This window comes from Protopterus annectens, chromosome 11.part0 (genome assembly GCF_019279795.1).
Source record: "Protopterus annectens isolate FY-2018-M chromosome 11.part0, PAN1.0, whole genome shotgun sequence".
Lineage (NCBI taxonomy): Eukaryota > Metazoa > Chordata > Ceratodontiformes > Protopteridae > Protopterus > Protopterus annectens.
The window spans coordinates 38,896,311-38,915,860 of record NC_056745.1 but is presented as its reverse complement, the minus strand read 5'-3'; the positions used below and the strand labels follow the sequence as shown (position 1 = coordinate 38,915,860).

Here is a 19,550-nt window from a genome sequence, read left to right as displayed (position 1 = left end):
TCTTCAAAAGATAGTTCCTTGCCCCAACCAGCAGTTATAGCCAATGTATTGACTATATATACCTCAGACATCTGATTGTGATAAAAACAGTCATTACAGTGCCGCATTTCACAGGAACAAGTACACACTCATACAGACACACACATTCATAAACACACACACACACACACACACACACACACACACACACACACACACACACACACACACACACACACACACATCTTAACTTCACACAAAAACACAATCATCTAAAAATAATATTAGAAAAAAAGGCAAAACAACTGCATAACGGTCATCCAATGCCAGACTGGCAATTGTTTAAAATTAGCAAATGACAAGAGGGTGCAGTACTTTCAGCCTAAACAATCCAACTCAGATGTAATAGCCACATTTGCTGTACACCTCAGACATCTGATTATGATAAAAACAATGGCAACAATACATTTTAACTTACTTTAAAACAAACAGTAGCACAGTAAAGTATTCCGACATGCTTCACAAACAAAATTACACTAGTTCTGTAAAGCCAGAATAATGACAAAATGCTAGGAGTTAGTCATTGCCATCTACAGTTCCCATATGGATCAATTATAGCTCTACTTAGCTAGCTGCACACATCTCAGATGTATGAAAGTAATAAAATAAAATAACGGCACATAATTAAGTTTTATTTTGCTTTATACAGACACACCATTGCTTGCCAACCAACTCCAAAGGCAAAGTATTCACACCTTGCAAACTAGCTACTGTTATGTGTGCACATGCTAAAAAAAGTACTTCATGATGCCAAACTGCTGCTCTTTTAACTGAGACCACCCTTTTGCTGATTAATATCCATGGGCTTTCTGTTTATTGCTATCCCATAATTTGTGAGGCATCAAATAGCATAAATGCTGAATTGATTATGTGCACTGACCTCTTCCAGAGGAATCCATTGCTAAAACTGCTATTTATTTGCAGTTTTTGAAATGTTGTAGCACTGTTCAAAGCAGCTACAGCTGCAACATCCTACAGCTGTGCTGGTCATAGGCTTAACTATAGCTGTGGGCTACTACTGCACTGGCCATAGGTTTCACTATAGCTGTGGGCTAAAGGCAGCTGCCTGAGTCACTCCTATCATTATTTGTTTATATTAAACACTTCAGATTCTTTACTAACATAGTCTTCACTTTGGGTACAATTCTTGTTTCAAAGTGAAGCTAAGACTATAAAGAAATATAAAGCTTTCCAGTTAGTTAATGCTTAATGACATAGCAAAACCAACAGCAAATAAACAGACATTCATACCCTGTCTCAATAATATTCAGAGGCAAATTAGAAGAATGAATATGAGTTGGAGTTATCAAAAACAGGGCCTGAACTGGATGCTAACATCAAGAGATTAGAAAATGAAAACACGTCTTTGGGAGCTTGTATTCATGACAGAGAATTACAAAGCCTTATGACTCAGATGACGTGAAATGTGATTTGAGTCTCTGGTGCTGGTGGAGCAGACAGAAGAGGCTTGGAGGGAGCAGCTGGTGCTGATTCACCCATCACTGGGACAAGGGGAGCAGTCTGATGTGCTGTACCAGAGAAAATTATCAAAGGAAAAATGTCTTGCAAGCAAGAATTGTCAGGATGCATGCTTGATCTCTGCCAAGATATGTATGGGCAACTTTTATGGGACATATGTAGGAATGTGCAGGCATTCTGGGAAGGCATTGCATACCTTGCTATCTGCAAGCATGTACATAGTCAGCAAATGGTGGGGTTATAGCTATAACCAAAAAATCCTGACAACTGGCTGGATGATAGTCTACCTCCACTGGAAATCACCCTCACATATAATAAAAGATCCAGCTTAGAGCAGTAAGCCAGATATTTGTCAGGTTCCTATTGCATTGTCAAATAGCCGTAATGTTGAATGACTTTTAATCAAACTGGAAAAGTTGAATTTTCTTAACAGCAAAGACCTGAATATTTGAATTCTTTCCCTGGGAAAGAAACTGCTTGGCCATCCTTGTGAGTTTTCCTTTTCCCCCACTGTAGTGCGATCTCAGAGTTGGTATATTTAGTAAGGGTGTGTGTGGGGGGCACATCCCCCCACATTGGGGGGTGTGGGGGCAAAGCTCCTCACTTTGTTGTGTTTAAAGTAGTTTGTAGTTAGTGGTAGGGCTAGCGATTTCTTTCCCAGGGAAAGAATTTGCTTATTCGGGTTTTCGCTGTTATGAAAATTCGACTTTTCCAGTTCAATTAAAAGCCGTTCGATATTACGGCTTTTTGACAATGTAATAGGAAGCCATATTTGTCAGGCATGATGAGAAAAACTTCAAAAAATTAATGACAAAGAAATATCTTTATGAGGAGACCTCACTGGTTCACACAGTCCATGGTATCATTTGTATTTCCCACCATCCTTACAGCAGTGTATAAAGCTACTATAATTTCTTTTAATCATAAAACAGAAGCTGAATTAGAAGTAAGCATGCTGTAATTAACAGGTTAAATAGGTACAACTGTTTTTTTTTAGATCTATATTAGAACGTCGAACATTCAAAATGTCGAGTGTTCTAATATTGAACCCTACCAATCGAAAATACCAAACATCGAACGTTCAGAACAGCAAATTTTTTCCTAGGGAAAAAATTTGTTGTTCCAAAACACATACACACAACACAAGCACACCAAACACACAGAAATACACACACACACACACACACACACACACACACACACACACACACACACACACACACACACACACACACACACCTAAAATCTTACATCTAACCCTACACTAAACTATACACACACCACTAACTATCCACTTACCTTAACCCAAACCCTAACTCTAAGGTCCATCACTATCGCACACTCACCTCACCCGAGCCCTAATCCTAACTCACCTAACCCACCCTAACCCTCATGTCCACACAATCGCACACATACCTTACCTGCACTCAATTGCACACTTACCTGAACCCGACCCGTAACTTTCCAACAGAGCACTGAAAATACCGAAACAACAGAAACGGACAACCAAATTCTTTCCCTAGGAAAGAATTCCATTTTCTGCTTCTTCGATATTTTTAGCATTTTCTGAAAGTGGGACGATATTAGAACACTCAACATTTTAACTGTTCGGTGTTCTAATATAGACCTTTTTTATCATGTCAAATTTAAAGTGTAACCTCTAGGTGTAATATATGTTTATTTTCTGAAGTTACTGTTCAGTTCAACCTAAGTTGCATTAATTATTCATTAATTGCCTTTAGTCTGTTGGTTGCACAATGTTAATTGGAGGTCATGCAATTTAGATGTTCATTATTTAAATATGGTTCTTCATTGTGTGTTAAGTATCCTGAAAGAGTCTATTTTGTAAAGACAAAAGCATTCACAATTAATAGAGTTTGGCATTCCTATTTTTTCAGTAAAGTAAATGCATGTAAAATAATTCAATAATCTGAATTTGTAGCCATTTCTTATGATTACAATACAGAATAAATTTAGTCTTTCTTTTGGTCTTGAATTTCTCTGTTAGTTCTGATTACAGAAAGATATTTATTACTTTGACAGCATTTGGTAACACCAAAGTATTAACTGATTTTATGTCCAATAGTAATTTATAGATGGATGGGGGTATTTTAATCCAGCCTCACACAATTTCAACTATACAGATTTAAGAAATGAACTTTTTTTTAAGATTTGACAGAGTTTCTAAGACTATGGTAGAACATTCACTAAGACACAAAGTCTATCTAGAAGGTTGCCCAATCACACTCCTATCCAACTAGAATTGCAATCAATTTGCAGTTTATAAATCAGTTTATAGTTTAGATAATATGATCTGGATTACTTTCAAACTGTTATGTTTATTTGAGAAACTTCAACTGCTATTCAGCATTATTGGGATTAACCTCCAGTCCAGTTTATTTCTTTACAACCAAAGTGGGTTGGTTTTAACAAATACATTTTCTTGAGAATAATATTGTTTATTACTCAGGACTTCAAGGAAATTAAATCTAAATTTCAAACTTCAGAGACTCAGTCATGAATCATTGATGTAGTACTATAATTGAATTTTCATAATTAATGTTCATTTGTTGGGCCGTTGGCTCAGATGATTAAGGAGCTGCTAACAAGCTGTTTTCTGTGGTCCCAGTAGTTCAAGGTTTTATTCCCCAGCCTCCAATGATAACTGTGTGATTCTGAGCAAGTCACTTAACCAGACACGGCTACTGGGCTGGGTCTGAAAAAGGTCTATGGAGATCAATGCTCTACCCTGCTATAAATAAAAAAAAATATTATCAAAACTGGCAGGAACTTAAAAGAGGAATATATCAAATTGGATGTATTGAGAGATGATGATGAAAGTTCAAACCTGTGACACTTATTCCTATTACAATGCAAATAGTGTGGGAGACTAATTAATAGATCAAATAAACAAAACCAAAAAAAGAACTATATACATTTCTTTCACAAAGTTAACACAAAGCAAGATTATTAATTCAGATACTCTATTATGAATGTAAAGCATTGGTAGGTTACTTTATGGGGTTTAGAATCAAACAAATTTTAAAGTTTCATTTCACAGAATTTGTACAAAATAAACCAATCAAAAGCAATTTGATTTTTTAAACAGAGTCTATATTACATGCTGTAAATAAAATATTAAATAAGCATAGACATAAAAATCTCCAGAATTGCATAATATTTTTGTGGACTTTTTTATTATCTTAACACTTACTAGCAGCTTATTTTCTTAAACTGGCTCAGCTAAAATCTACAGAAAACTGGTCTTCAATTACTTTTCAAAACATAGCTAAAACTATGCTCACACTTATGGGCAAGGGAAATGCCCCCTCCCCCATTAGAAAGTATTTTCCATGTTTTTTCAGTACTCATTTTAACATTATTGCTAGTATGGCAAATTCAGATCTGCTTTATGCCACTCTTTGTCTATTTTTTTTCTTTTCAATGTAGTTTTGTTCTGGGCAAACAAATATGTTGCATGAAGAACAGACTACGTACAATGCTTACACAATTTTACATCACACATTTAAACAATTTTGTCCCAGCTTTCATTGTGGTTAATGTTCACATAGCATTTGACATAGTCAACAGGGAAATCATTCTTACTACTCTCCAATAGATGAGAATTCTAGATGAACTTATTAAAATTATTAGGACTCTCCTTAAAGATACATAAAGCTTACATCACTATAAATTATTTGGCCTATAAGATCTGGTCAATCAAATGGAGTCTGCCTTGCAAATGCATGACCATGGAGGAGTTAGTATATGCAAGTCAGGGGAAGTAGAGGGTGCAGCTAGCTACACGGTCTAAAAAATTGCACAAATGCAGGAGTTTGTGAGTATAGCATTTAGAAGTGAATAGTACATATGGGAGCATGTGTTTGTACACCCATTAGCTGACGTGTGTGTGTGTGTGTGTGTGTGTGTGTGTGTGTGTGTGTGTGTGTGTGTGTCTGTGTGTATGTATGTTTGTGTGTGTGTGTGTGTGTGTGTGTGTGTGTGTGTGTGTGTGTGTGTGTGTGTGTGTGTGTGTGTGTGTAAATTTGAACATGTGTGTGATACGTCTGTGTTTTTTTCAGGTCATGCTAAAGTTTATTTTCAGTAGGGCCAATTTCCATAAGTAGTATTTGGTGTTTCACGAATATTCCTTATTCTGAAAATTAACAATAACTCACATAATGTTTATAGACATGATACAGGCAGGTTGACTGCTAAGTGTCTTGCCTGTACAACAAGGAAGCACCCCACTTGACCAGCAATGAGAAGTAACAGTTAAGTTCACTGTAATTCCCAAAGGTATCAGTCCTATACTGTAAGCTGATTGTCAGACTTAGGGCATCTACAACGAGGAAAGGCACTACATGTCACAGCCATGACAGTTGTCCTGTTTCTCACAGGTTACATTTTCTTTGTTTTAGGCAACATAAACAACGTTTACTTAACAGGAAAGGCGAAGTGCAACTTTACATGTGTTAATAATGATCACCACTCAAGCCATCACTCACTATGTTATTTGCATTACAGTACATTTTTCCTTTTAAAGAATCTTAACTGAAGAAAAAAAAAACAGAAGTGATACAACTCTTCTGGGCATATTAAGTATTAAGTTGCCTTTGTCTAACTACAAGGCATTTCTTTTGTAACAATTTTATTTGATATAGCACCCTCAATTGTTAACATGGAGGTATTTTTCCTCTGTTTATTTACTAAGTTTTTCTGCATAGCCGCCTATTTTGAGCATTTTCTGACTTGTTAAACTTGATTTCTGCATTAGTAACTGTATTTAGAGCACAACCTAGAGCTGTTTATTGAATTTCCTGTTTGCACTTATTTTTAAAATCGTTTTTTTCTCAAAACTTGCATTTTATCTGTCTTTGGCCTAGCACTCTTGTGTGGGGTCATTTACTGCACTGTTATAACTTGTTGATACTTGTGAACCTCTGCTATCTCTGAAAAAAAAAAACAAAAAAATCTTGCTTTTTTCCCACTTTTCTGAGATTTAAAAAAGTTCAGTTACAGGCTTGCTGTTCTTGAACTGTTTGTAAGTTTCTGTGAGGCCATTTTTTACTTGGGCTAAAGGGAAGTCTCTCTGTTGATCAGTGGCAGTGAAAAACATTGAGCAGCCTGCCTGCCCCTGTGGGAGTGGTTACTGACTTGAAACTGTAGTTTTATTGGCCATTTTGGGTCAATTCCAAAACTCCTTCATCTTCCTCTCTTAAAACCTGGTTGCCTCATGGTTTTGGCATCTTTTCAGGCTTGTTGGCTGTTGGTGAAGCACCCAACAAGAGGAGAAAATGCTGAGAGAAGAAAGGAGCCACGTTTGAGATTTTAAGTATTTTTCCTCTGTTTATTTGCTATGTTTTTCTGCATAGCCGCATATTTTGAGCATTTTCTGGCTTGTTAAACTTGATTTCTGCATTAGTAACTGTATTTAGAGCACAACCTAGAGCTGTTTACTGAATTTCCTGTTTGCACTTATTTTTAAAATCGTTTTTTTCTCAAAACTTGCATTTTATCTGTCTTTGGCCTAGCACTCTTGTGTGGGGTCATTTACTGCACTGTTATAACTTGTTGATACTTGTGAATCTCTGCTATCTCTGAAAAAACAAAACAACAAAAAAAATCCTGCTTTTTTCCCACTTTTCTGAGATTTAAAAAAGTTCAGTTACAGGCTTGCTGTTCTTGAACTGTTTGTAAGTTTCTGTGAGGCCATTTTTTGCATGGGCTAAAGGGAAGTCTCTCTGTTGATCAGTGGCAGTGAAAAACATTGAGCAGCCTGCCTGCCCCTGTGGGAGTGGTTACTGACTTGAAACTGTAGTTTTATTGGCCATTTTGGGTCAATTCCAAAACTCCTTCATCTTCCTCTCAAAACCCTCTTTTGCGCGGTTTTACGTGGTTTTGTGCATAGCGCAACAGCGGGCAGCGCTGCCTAATTGGGTTTAAACTATTCCTGGCTCCACAAAGTCTGCTCTTCACTTTTTCCCTTAGAACTGCTCTATCTCTCAATTTAAACACCATATTCTCATTCTAAGGCCCTTCACTGGTCCAATTAAGTAATCCTACAAGTTAGCACTATTAAACCATAAGCACTACTTACTCTTATACTCTCTACGATTACCCTGTCCTCTATTGGTCCATCTTATTCAGTTTCCCTATATTACTCTAGCATGTCCAAAGGTCAGTCAATGGTTTCCTCTCCAGTCCAGCTGGTGAATCTGGGAATTTTGAGGCAATGTTACAACTGTCTCATGTACACGGACAACCCTCTCCTCCTCCAAACAGGTTCAAATATATGTGAGAGATGCAACTATTTAGCCAAACTGGAGGCTGAGGTCTCTCATCTCAAAACTGGGGTAACCAGTCAGGAGGAGAAGGTAACCTCACACAACACAATTCCAGTATCACATAGTCCCACCATATCAGCGAACCAAACACATAAATACACAAAAACATACTCAGAGGCTCTAAATAAAAATCTACCTAAGCAACAGAGACCTCCAAAGCAGACATCCAAGCAAATGCTACCTCAAAACAAAACACACACAACACATAACCCACAAAGTCAGTGTGCCAAGCAGCCACAGCCCTTAAGGCTGAATAACACACCTGATACTCTTGTTATAGGTGACTCTATTGTCAGACACACTGACGTCCCGCTCACCAGGCTGAATAAAGAGAAGGTCACAGTGAGCTGCCTGTCGGGCACTAGGATCCGCCACATAACGCAAGCACTCAGGTCACTCCAAAGCAAATACAAATATGACTCAGTCATTGTACATGCTGGTGTGAATGATCTGAGACGTATCTCCCTAGACTACATGAAAAGAGACATAGAGGAGCTCTCTGATCATGTAGCCCAGGCTGGTATGACCCTGACCTTGAGCAGCATCTTACCCTCACCTAGAATGATGCCACAGTACAAAGACAAAATGATCGATTTTAACAATTGGCTAAAATTTTGGTGTCATTCAAAGGGGATCCAGTGTCTGTCAGCCTGGGATGACATGCTCGACAAGCCACGTTGCTTCGCTAGGGATGGCTTGCACCTGTCACCACTGGGCTTTCGGATATTGGCAAAGGCTCTTGCCACCCCCATAGTGCCTTTTTTAGGCAAGGCTCAAAAGTCAAACCCACCCCCATAGACAGCATAAGGAACAAGAAACTAAGAGTAATGCTGCTAAACACCAGAAGTCTTAACCTCAAGATGCACACACTCAAAGCTCTCCTCAGTATGGAGAACATCGATATCTGTGCAGTGACAGAAACCTGGTTCAAGGCTCCAGAGAGCACCCCAGCACTACCAGGCTATACCTCATATCATGCTTTTCGCCCCAAACCCGGACCGAACCACAAAAGGAGGGGGAGTTTCCATATTTATCAAGGATATCCACACCTCCAGGTTAGTGGCATTGCACGAAGTATCGGAGACCATCCATGTGCAACTAACAGTGGGCAAGACTGCTTTTCAGTTTATAGCATCCTACAGACCACCCTCTCAAAGTCAGGAATCCCACTCGGCTTTCCTGAAAACATTGGAGAACATGAAGATCTCTCTGAACACCATTATATTGGGCGACTTCAACTACCCAAACATTGACTGGGAACACTACTCAAGCCCCAGCACCTTAGCCCAAAGGTTCCTGGAAATTATAAACTCAAATGCTATGGAACAACTAGTCACCACTCCCACAAGAGGGGACAACATACTAGACCTGATCATTACCAACATGGGGACTCTATGCTCCACAGCAGAAGTATATCCCTCATTGGTAAGATCAGACCATAAATTAATTTCACTGGATGTCCACATCCCGACCCCACCGCCAGCCCAGAAAACCACAGTAAAAAACTTCTCAAAAGCTAACTTCTCACTTCTCAAAACTGAAGTGGAATCCTTCAAGGCCCCAGGGCCAGTGGAAACTATGGCCCAAACTGCAGAATCCTATATAAATGCATTCTACGGACATCTCCAGGAATGCATGGATCATGCTATCCCAAACAAAACCAAGACCCAATCATCCAAAGGCAGGCGTCCAGTCTGGCGGACCCCTGCCATAAATAAACTGCACAACAGAAGGAGGAAGCTTATACATGATAGAGCAAAATCCCTAATAGGGAAGGCATCTCTGATCAGTACTAGCAAAAAATTACGATCCTTCATAAAATCCTCCAAGACCAGCTTTGAGAGAAAAATTGTACAGGACACCAAAGACAATCATAAGGCTTTTTTCAGTTATGTTAGAAACCTGGGATGCAACTCCCAGACTTGTTCTGAGTTGATTCTAAATGACAAAAAATACACTGAACCCACAGACATCGCCAATATCCTGGCAGACAGGTTCAGTGCAAACTTCTCCACCCCTCCCCCAAAAGAGCAAGTATCTATCCCGGCAGAGGGCTGCCTCCCAAACATCTCAGATGCTCAGGTGAAGGCTGCCCTCTCCAAAGCAAAAAACACTGCTTCCATGGGACCAGATGGCGTCCCAGGTTGTGTCCTACATGAACTCCAAGAGGAACTAATCCCTCAAATAAAACAGCTATACAATCTCAGCCTCACTACAGGATATGTGCCCACAGAATGGTGTACAGCAACAGTGGTCCCACTCCACAAAGGTGGAGCCTCTATGGACCCGGGAAACTATTGGCCCATAAGCCTGACTAGCTTAGTCTGCAAGGCTATGGAGAGGATCATCATGGAGCTCATAAACAAAGACATTGGGGACCTACAGACACTAGATCCTACCCAGTTTGGCTTTGTCAAGGGCAGATCCTGCCTTTTGAACCTGGTTGACTTCTTCAAAACAGTCACCAAAGCCATAGATGAAGGGAAGGTAGTCCACACAGCCTATCTGGACCTTGCAAAGGCATTTGACACAATACCCCACTCGGGCATCATAGATAAGCTATCCAGCTTAAATATAAACCCCTATGTCACAAGATGGGTCGCAAACTGGCTCAAAGACAGAACCCACAGAGTGAGAGTTGCTGGAGCCATGTCAGACTCAAAACTGGTCACAAGTGGTGTCCCACAGGGTTCTGTCCTGGGACCACTCTTGTTCGGTATATACTTTTCCGAGGTACAGGCAAACGTGGGAGGACTATGGCTCACCAAGTTCACAGACAACTGCAAACTGGGCGCCATAATCAACTCTCCAGCTGACACAAACATCCTTCAAAAAGGTCTCACAGAGACAGATAACTGGTGCCAGCGCCATGGTTTAAAGCTAAATGCCAAAAAATGTACAGTCATACCGTTTGGCAAAAACAATGTGCCCACAAATTACCACATAGGCGAAAACCCATTAAGTACAGAGAAAGTTATTAGGGACCTGGGGACCCAAGTTGATAGCAATCTCTCCTTTGAAAACCACATTGCCAAAGTGGTTAGAAAGACCTTCTACATAGCCCACCTCATCACGAAGGGTTTCACATCTAGATCAAGAGAGGTAATCGTGCCCCTTTATTCATCCCTCATCAGGCCCATCATAGAATACAATGCCCCTTTTGGGATGTACCTTACCCGACACCTGCAGCAATTAGAAAGACCCCAAAAGTATCTCACCAAGAGATCAAGGGTCTCAAACAGATGCCATATGCTGCTCGGTTAAAAAAACTCCAGCTCTACTCAGTTGCATACCGCCTACTTCGAGGCGATCTATGCCTGACATACAAAGCTATGTCAAATCCAGAATTAATGGACATGCTCCACCTCAGTAAATCTAAATCCCTTAGAGCCACACGCTCGAGGGACTTGAACCTCAGCACAGAAATAAATAGAACTTGCTGGAGGGACAGGTTTATAACCCAGAGGCTCCCTTCGCTCTGGAATAGAATTCCAGTTGATGTGAGGCAGAGCACCTCACTGAATCTCTTTAAGAAGAATCTCGATAGGTGGATGGGGGATCGTAAGTTTGTCCCAGGGATTACTCCTGTGTCACTATTAGACAGAGGCACAGTAAACTAAACCTTAAAAAGGGCACAGTATACTCAAATCAAGGGGTGGCGTAAGCCATACAGAATCGGGCTAGGCTTATAATTGCCCCAGGGCAGATAGCCTAGTATGAACCTATGAACCTATGAACCTATGTGGCAAATGTTTTCTTTGGACAGGTATTTGTGCAGAATGAAAAGCCTTTCCTTAAAAATGATTATTACACACTAGCAGCTCATTACCAAGGAATGTAAAGATTCTAATGTATGTCATGTAAATTTCTGGACCTAACATGAAGTTTCAGACCATATAGCTATCCATAACCAGGAAAAGGCACACAAAATTGTAAAGAGCACTCTCTCAGTCAATGTAGATTAAAAAAGCAGTAAAAGCAGTCTGTCTGATTATAGCAGAAAAAAAACATGTTGTGTAGCAAACGAAATGCTCAAATGAAGTGCTGTGAAACCGTATACGTTACTCTTCTTTGTAAGTGCACAGGAATTAGTACATCAGTGTACCATAGTGTGTAAAACTGCTGCTATACATAAATGAGTCCAATACTTAATGTCATGTTCTTTCCAGTAAAAAATAAAATTATTATTACTATTCACAGCAACCCTGTACATTTCAGTCTGAATTCTGATATAATAATGATAGACTAATATATAATAAAGATTGTTTTTATTAGACTTTAAAATAAAATGTTTTATATACCAGCACATTGGTTTTCAAACAGATTCATGATGACCACCTAAATTCACTACATCAAGTATTAGATTTGTACATATTTTACATTCAAATCTGGATATTAATGCATTGAATTAAAAAAAAGTATTTTTGTTCCCAGCAGAACACATTAAGACAAGAAAAACTGCTATAGATATTAGCAAGAAGTAAATCAACGTAGTTTCTGTTACAGTTCTATAAAAGTGCTGTTATCTTTCAAAATATGTTTTAAAAGTTGCATAGCATGTCATTTTGAACATAAATAGCAGAAAAGTTATAAACTGTTAAACAGTTCTACAATTATTTCTAGTTGATGATACAAAGGCATTAATGATGTTGTTTGGAATTTTTGTGATGACAAAACTTTAGGTAGGTCAGACTGCTTGTTGTATATATTATAATTTCCACAATAATAACATTTACAACAGCTATCGATAAATACAGCTGAAATGTTCATTATTACAGATAGAACTGGTGTCATTAGTGCTTTTATTTCAAAAGGCACTCTTCAACCCACCCTGAGTGAAAGAAAATTCAGAGAACAAAGCTATTTTATTGTTTCATCTACAGATAAAGGATTCTAAACTACATTTCCACTGGATGGCATACAAAATGGGAGTTTGTACTGGGTCTGTAATACTGTAAGAAGGGAAAACAGTATCTGTTCACCTATGCCACATTGGTGAATACTGTTACCTCTTTTTGATAGTCTACTAAGACTGGGGTTCTAGAGAGACTTTATGAACAAATTGTTTACAGTCGTATTGTGTAGCACAGAAGCAAAGAAACCACAACAGAACAACATCAGTAGTTAGTTTTGATTTCAGAACTTAAAAATCAGTTTGTTGAGCTAAAAGTCAACTCATTCCTGCATTTAATGACTTTCAGAAAACACTGCACTTATGATATCAAACAGTAACATATCAAAACATGTACTAACATTTATTTTTCCCATTTTTTTATTTTTTCCTCTATCCTTGAGCAAATGATTAGAATTTAAACATTGTTATCATCAGTCTACCTTCAGAGTGGTCGCACATGACTGCAGAACAGTGCATGGGAGTTAGATGTGCTAGGGGTCCTTGTCTCAGCTTAAAAACCTTTGCAGATGGCATATCTTTTCTGCATTATTCATAGCATATCTTGTTGAAAAACTGCTGCAGTCCTGGATAATACAAGAATTACATACCAAAAACAAAACAGACTGCTGGCATACTCCTGCCTTATTTCTTTTATATGCATGGGAGTAATTTAATGCACTAACCTTGGCAAATCTTGCAACAGCTGTTGGACAGAGTGATCTGTTGAGATGAAGGACAATTTAACTCATGACAGTTTGGTATAACTCTTCCCATGACTCCATTCTGTCAATTAAAAAATAAATATTTAATTAATGGAACAACTCAAACCAGGAACAGGAAGTGTAGAGGCTGTTTTTCATACTATAACCCAAAATCATTACAATGAGACTAACAATGAACTTCGAAAAGCTGTACTTGTATGACACAAATAATCATTCGTTTAAAGTTTCTGTTGAGAATGTTAGTAATCAGCACAACAGAGATGTGCACTGTACAGTCATTACGTTCTGTAGTGGCGGTCATCGATCTAAAAAGCTTTCAGAGACTCAGCAGATGACACAATTTACTTTGATGGCTGAAGCTGTGAGTTTTATGCCCACCTTGTGTGTTTATATTCACACTCCATTACTAATATAATGCAACAATCCGCAGGAGAAATCTTTTGCAGATTTTAAACGGATGTCCCACTGGCCACAGGTTTAGTACTAGTTGCCTATCAAAGATCCCATGGAACTTACTGAAAGAGTATTTCCAAATTCAAATTAAATAATACAATAATACAACAGGCAAAACTTGCAACACACAAGGAAAGTAAAAGCATTATATAGCAGTGTGGGTTATTTTAACCCAAAACGCCACTCATACTGGACACAATCCATTACACTGCCACCAACTTCATCTATAAAATAATGCATCAGAACTGCTTATTGTTTCCTTCTTTAAAGGTTAATATACTTAACATATTGAGGTAAGAACTCCAATGTGGGAGCAGGGGGGGTGCACACCCCTCCAAAAACAGGGTTGTACCACTTTCCAGGGAGCAGCTATGAAAAATTGTTCTACTTGATATAACCACTCCAGATATAATACATCTACAACATCCATTCCATTAAAAGGAGAGGCTAACTATGGAACTGTGTAAAGTACAGTTGTGTAACAACTTACCATAACAGTAAATGTCCCACTCATCACTGTTGCAGTGTTCCATCCTGCTGGGTTATCTCACCAAATAACCTGAATGCCTGGTCAGGGTACCAAACCCAAAACCTTTCTCAGAGCCATACATTTGGTATATGATCTAAGACTGTGGGCATAACGTTACATACTCAGACAAAGAAGTGTGAAAACCTCAGACTTTTTAAAGCCACACACCTGAGGATACAAGTTAAGCAAAGGTCAGCTAAGAGGGGAGAAGGCAAAGAAATGTTCCTCCTCAGTGCAAGACAAGTAGGACAAAACCTAGGACAAAGAAAGTGGATGGATGGGTGGGAAGGAATACTTCAACTGTGATCAATAGAATATCCACTGTTATGGTAACTTCTTACACAGCTGTACAATGTCCTACATTAGGTCACTGATGCAGTATTCCAAACTGTTGGGTGATGCCCAAAGCTTAGTGAGTTTTAAGGGAGAATGAATCAGGCACAGGAGAACTGTCAATTAGTCCAGAGAGAGAACAGATCTTCATAGATTAGATTCATAGATTAGCACTAGGCTAACTGCCCTTGAGGGCTGTTATAGCCTAGCCAATTAACCTGTGTGAGAATCAAACCTTGCACCTTGTGTCTGTAAGGTAAACACCCTAGCCATTATGCCAACCTCCCACCAAAGGAGGCAAAGGAGGCTCTGAATTTAGAGAAAACATCTACCCTGCAGTGTTTGGTTAAAAAATATTTGTAGAGAAGACCAAGCCACTACTTGTAGGATGGCTGTGGAATCAATACTTTTGTAAAAGGTTAAAAAATGTAAGTGTAACAACAATTTTAGTTTTCTTACCATAGACGTGTGTAATTTATTTTCAGTCATTCCCCATGATATTGATCTCACATGGTTAGAGGAACAACTGCTGGTGACAGATAATTTCGAACAAGATAAGATTAACGTTTTTGTCAAACTTATGAAGGCAGTTTTGAAAAATAATTTTATATTTTTTGAAGGGCACCTATTTAAGCAACACACTGGTGTAGCCATGGGTGCCACCTGTGCCCCAATTTATGCCAGTTACATCATGGCATATTGGGAGCAAAATTATGTTTTCACCAGTGAATTCAGGCAGTATATCAAACTATACATGCGTTACCTTGACGACATTTTTATCATATGGGAAGGTGAGCGTGTTGTTTTAGATGCCTTTTTAGAATACATCAACAATTCAGCATGGTTTTTAAGGTTTACCCATGATTTTGATACGAATAACATCACATATTTGGATGTTAGATTAACTTTTGACAAGACATTGGAAATGATAAAATCTAACATATACAGAAAATCCACTTTCTCAAATTCCTACCTCCAATATAGTAGTTGGCATCCAAGGCACCAAAAAAGAGCCATAGAAAAGGGCCAAATGGTGAGAGCTGCCAGGATGGTCAGCGAGGAAAAGAGCCATAGTAAAGGGCCAAATGGTGAGAGCTGCCAGGATGGTCAGCGAGGAGGAGGATTGCCATAGTAAAGGGCCAAATGATGAGAGCTGCCAGGATGGTCAGCGAGGAAAAGAGCCATAGTAAAGGGCCAAATGGTGAGAGCTGCCAGGATGGTCAGCGAGGAAAAGAGCCATAGTAAAGGGCCAAATGGTGAGAGCTGCCAGGATGGTCAGCGAGGAGGAGGATTGCCATAGTAAAGGGCCAAATGATGAGAGCTGCCAGGATGGTCAGCGAGGAAAAGAGCCATAGTAAAGGGCCAAATGATGAGAGCTGCCAGGATGGTCAGCGAGGAGGAGGATTTCATTAAAGAATTGAATTTTATGACTTCCTTGTTTTCAAATAGAGGATATCCAAAGGAATTATGCTTAGAATTGTTTAAAGAGGTTAAATATAAAAGAGACACGGGCTTCTATACTCCCATTCTTAAAGGTGGAAATACGGACACTTCTAGTATTACACCTGATAATTTAGGAAATCTAGGAAGACTAGATGAACATCCGCTGCACTATATTTTAACTTATAATTTTGATTCTGAATATATAACAGGCATGGTTAACAAGAATTGGGGTATTTTGCAAATGGATAAGAATATAGCAGCCAAAATGGCTTTGGCACCTAAGTTTATATATAGGAAGGATATATCCTTAAAAGAGATTTTTGAAAGATGTTCTCTTTCCCCAAGTCAATGTAATAGCAGGGTATTCGGTAATTTTAAATGTGGGAGATGCACCATTTGTGAACATATATTGACAACGGGTAGCATTCTAACATTTAATCAACATCATATTTACATTACAGGCCACTTTGACTGTTATACGAAGAATGTTGTCTATTTGGCCAAATGTCAAGTATGCCCTGCTTTTTATGTGGGGAAAACTTGCCGGTATTTCAGAGAAAGGGTTAGAGAGCATCTATTGGACATTAAACATCTAAAATTAACTAATGCATTAGCCAGGCATATCTCCACTTGTTTGGATCATTCTTTTAAATTTTGTGTATTGCAACAAATCAAGTATGATTTACAGGGTAGAACTTTAGAGGTGCATTTAGACTTATGTGAGCTTAGATGGCAACTTAGATTGGATGCGCATTGTCACCCTGGGCTAAATGATTGTTGCACGATTAAGCCTGTTCTTAAGCTCAAACACATTTTGGGCTAATTTATTGATGTCAACAACAAAAAATCTCTGCTTGCTGTACCATAAAGGGCTGCCCTCCAAAATAGAACCACAATGTGGTGAGCAATGAATTAAAATGAATTAAAAGTTCCACAAAAAATAGCCCAACACGCTGATGGCAGGCTAAAATTATTAGTTTAATGTGAACTCCCAAAACGACACAATAACATAAACAGAACTAGGATTGTATAGACTTCATCAGAATCAACTCCTTACAATGGGTAGATGACTTATATACCATCCGACTAAAAGAATAATTGAATGATTGCATAATTGTAACAGATAAAAATGCTGTGGTGATTACTGAATGCAAAGTCTGTTTTACCAAAATATCACCATATAAACTGGCATATTTATAAAATATACTACCAAAATTACACAGGACAACAAACACTATCAAAACTGTCAAAACGGTAGTAATAAAAATATATATATGGATATAAATACAAATATAAAGTGCAAAAAAACATCACACAAAACTCAAATGCAACAGAATAAATTGTGCTTCATGAGGTACAAACAGCGATGGTAAACTTCCTTGCTAAAAAATTAATAATGCAACTGATTGTATATACATAGATATGAATAAAACTAACTTAATTGTATATAAAATATAAAACACAATTAGATATACATTGAAATATATAAATATGTTGGTAATAAATATTCCTAAAAATATATAAAACAATCTTGGGAAATAAAAAGTTTATTTCCTTTTAGGATTGTTTGCTAAAAGCTTCAATGCAGGTTTTATAGAGAGGTGGTCGTTCATCCCCATATGGCCACATACATCAAACCTCAGCTGCCATATTAATTCTCTATATTCCAACAGAGATTCCCAATCACCTCCCCTATCACCCTTCTTGACCTCCTCTAGGACCCAAAACTTAATATTGGCATTCTCACATGTGGTAGTGTGTCTAAACAGGGCATTATTGTCGTTCCTCTTATTTATGTCCCTCATATGCTCATAAATGCGTTTTCTTAACTGCCGTTCCATTTTACCAAGTCAAACAGTATCCTGGTGTAACAGGTGCAATACCCATTACATCTCAATTTCCTCCCAATGCCCCTCAAAATAGCTCCTTTTCACCTGTAACAAACATTTATGTGTCCCTAGTTGTGTCCCACTTGTTCTCTTTTCAAATAGTTTTTTAAAATTAGAATTATTTCTATAACTGAATCTCAAAGGCTGTTGAAATATAGATAATTTATTACACATTCTAGAAAAGATTTTCCAAACCTCATTTATACCCTTTTGCATCTCCATTGCACTAGTTTTGTCAAAAGTGGTAGATATTGTGTATTCCGTTGTTTTAGGACTTCTCTCTTAATGTTTTTTATAAGCCCTAGAGGATACCCTCTCTCTCTAAACAAGTTTTGTATTATTTCCATTTCTTCGCTCTCACTGGTCATTTTGACCCTTAATAATATTTCTTCTTAAATATAAGGGATGGTCACTCTCAAAATGTACATATGAATTTGAAAAACAATTTTTTCTAAAAATTCTAGATTTATATTGTTTGATCCTTTTATTCTTACTAATTGTTACATCAAGATAGTTGACCTGATCAAAATTGGGTTGAAATGTGAATTGCAGGAAGGTGGTTGTAGTGTGCAAATATTGAATGAATTCCTCAATCTGTGCAATGGTATCATTCCAAACAATATAAATATCATCCAAAAACCGGAAAATTTGTATAATGTGTTCCCAAAATGAAGATTTAAATACATATTCCAACTCCCAAAAAAGCATAATGATATTTCCCACCAACCTGATGGTAAATGTCTCCTTGAAAATAAATGAAATTATTTTTCAAGACCAACTCCATATTTTCTAATACCAATCTGAATTCTGTATTGTTTAGAAAATTAAACTCAATTAACATGTGTTCAAACCAACCTAAACCAATGTCATGGGGTATCACTGAAAATAAATCTTTGACATCAATTGTAATAAAACCATAATTGTCATCATTTGGAATATTGTTAAACTTCTCCAAAAAATCCCAGGAATCTATTAGTATGTGGTGATAGTCCTGGTAAAAATGCTTCAACTTAGTGTCCACATAAATTGATAGGGTTTGTGTCTTGGAACACTGGGATGTCACAATAGGTCTTAAAGGGGGATTACAGGCATCTTTATGTATTTTGGGAATCCCAAATATCTCAGGAATGACTGGTTTAAGCACCCTAAGAAAATTGTACAAATCAACATCTATAAGTCCCTGCATACGATTGTCTTCCAAGCAGAGATCAATTTTCTTATAACAAATATTCATTTCATTCCTGGATACAAGCTGATACCTGTCACCTTGGTTTAAAATCTCAAGCATCCTCCTTGTGTAATCCCAGTGGTCCATCAAGACCATCATAATCCTTATTTTTTCATTGCCCTGTAGCATCTTCAAAATATTAACTTCTTCCAGTGTCAAATTACTATATTCTTTTAATCCATCATTCAAATTGA

General features: G+C 38.0%; 1 protein-coding gene across 1 annotated transcript in view; it reads right to left on the bottom strand.

Annotated features, from left to right (window-relative positions):
- The window catches only part of NELL2 (neural EGFL like 2), a gene marked incomplete in the record, with an annotated part of 1,888,857 nt that overhangs the window by 1,197,755 nt on the left and 671,552 nt on the right, over window positions 1–19,550 (bottom strand). The window contains 1 exon segment of the mRNA XM_044087166.1: window positions 13,443–13,542. Within this exon segment, the coding sequence (XP_043943101.1) occupies window positions 13,443–13,542 (100 nt within the window).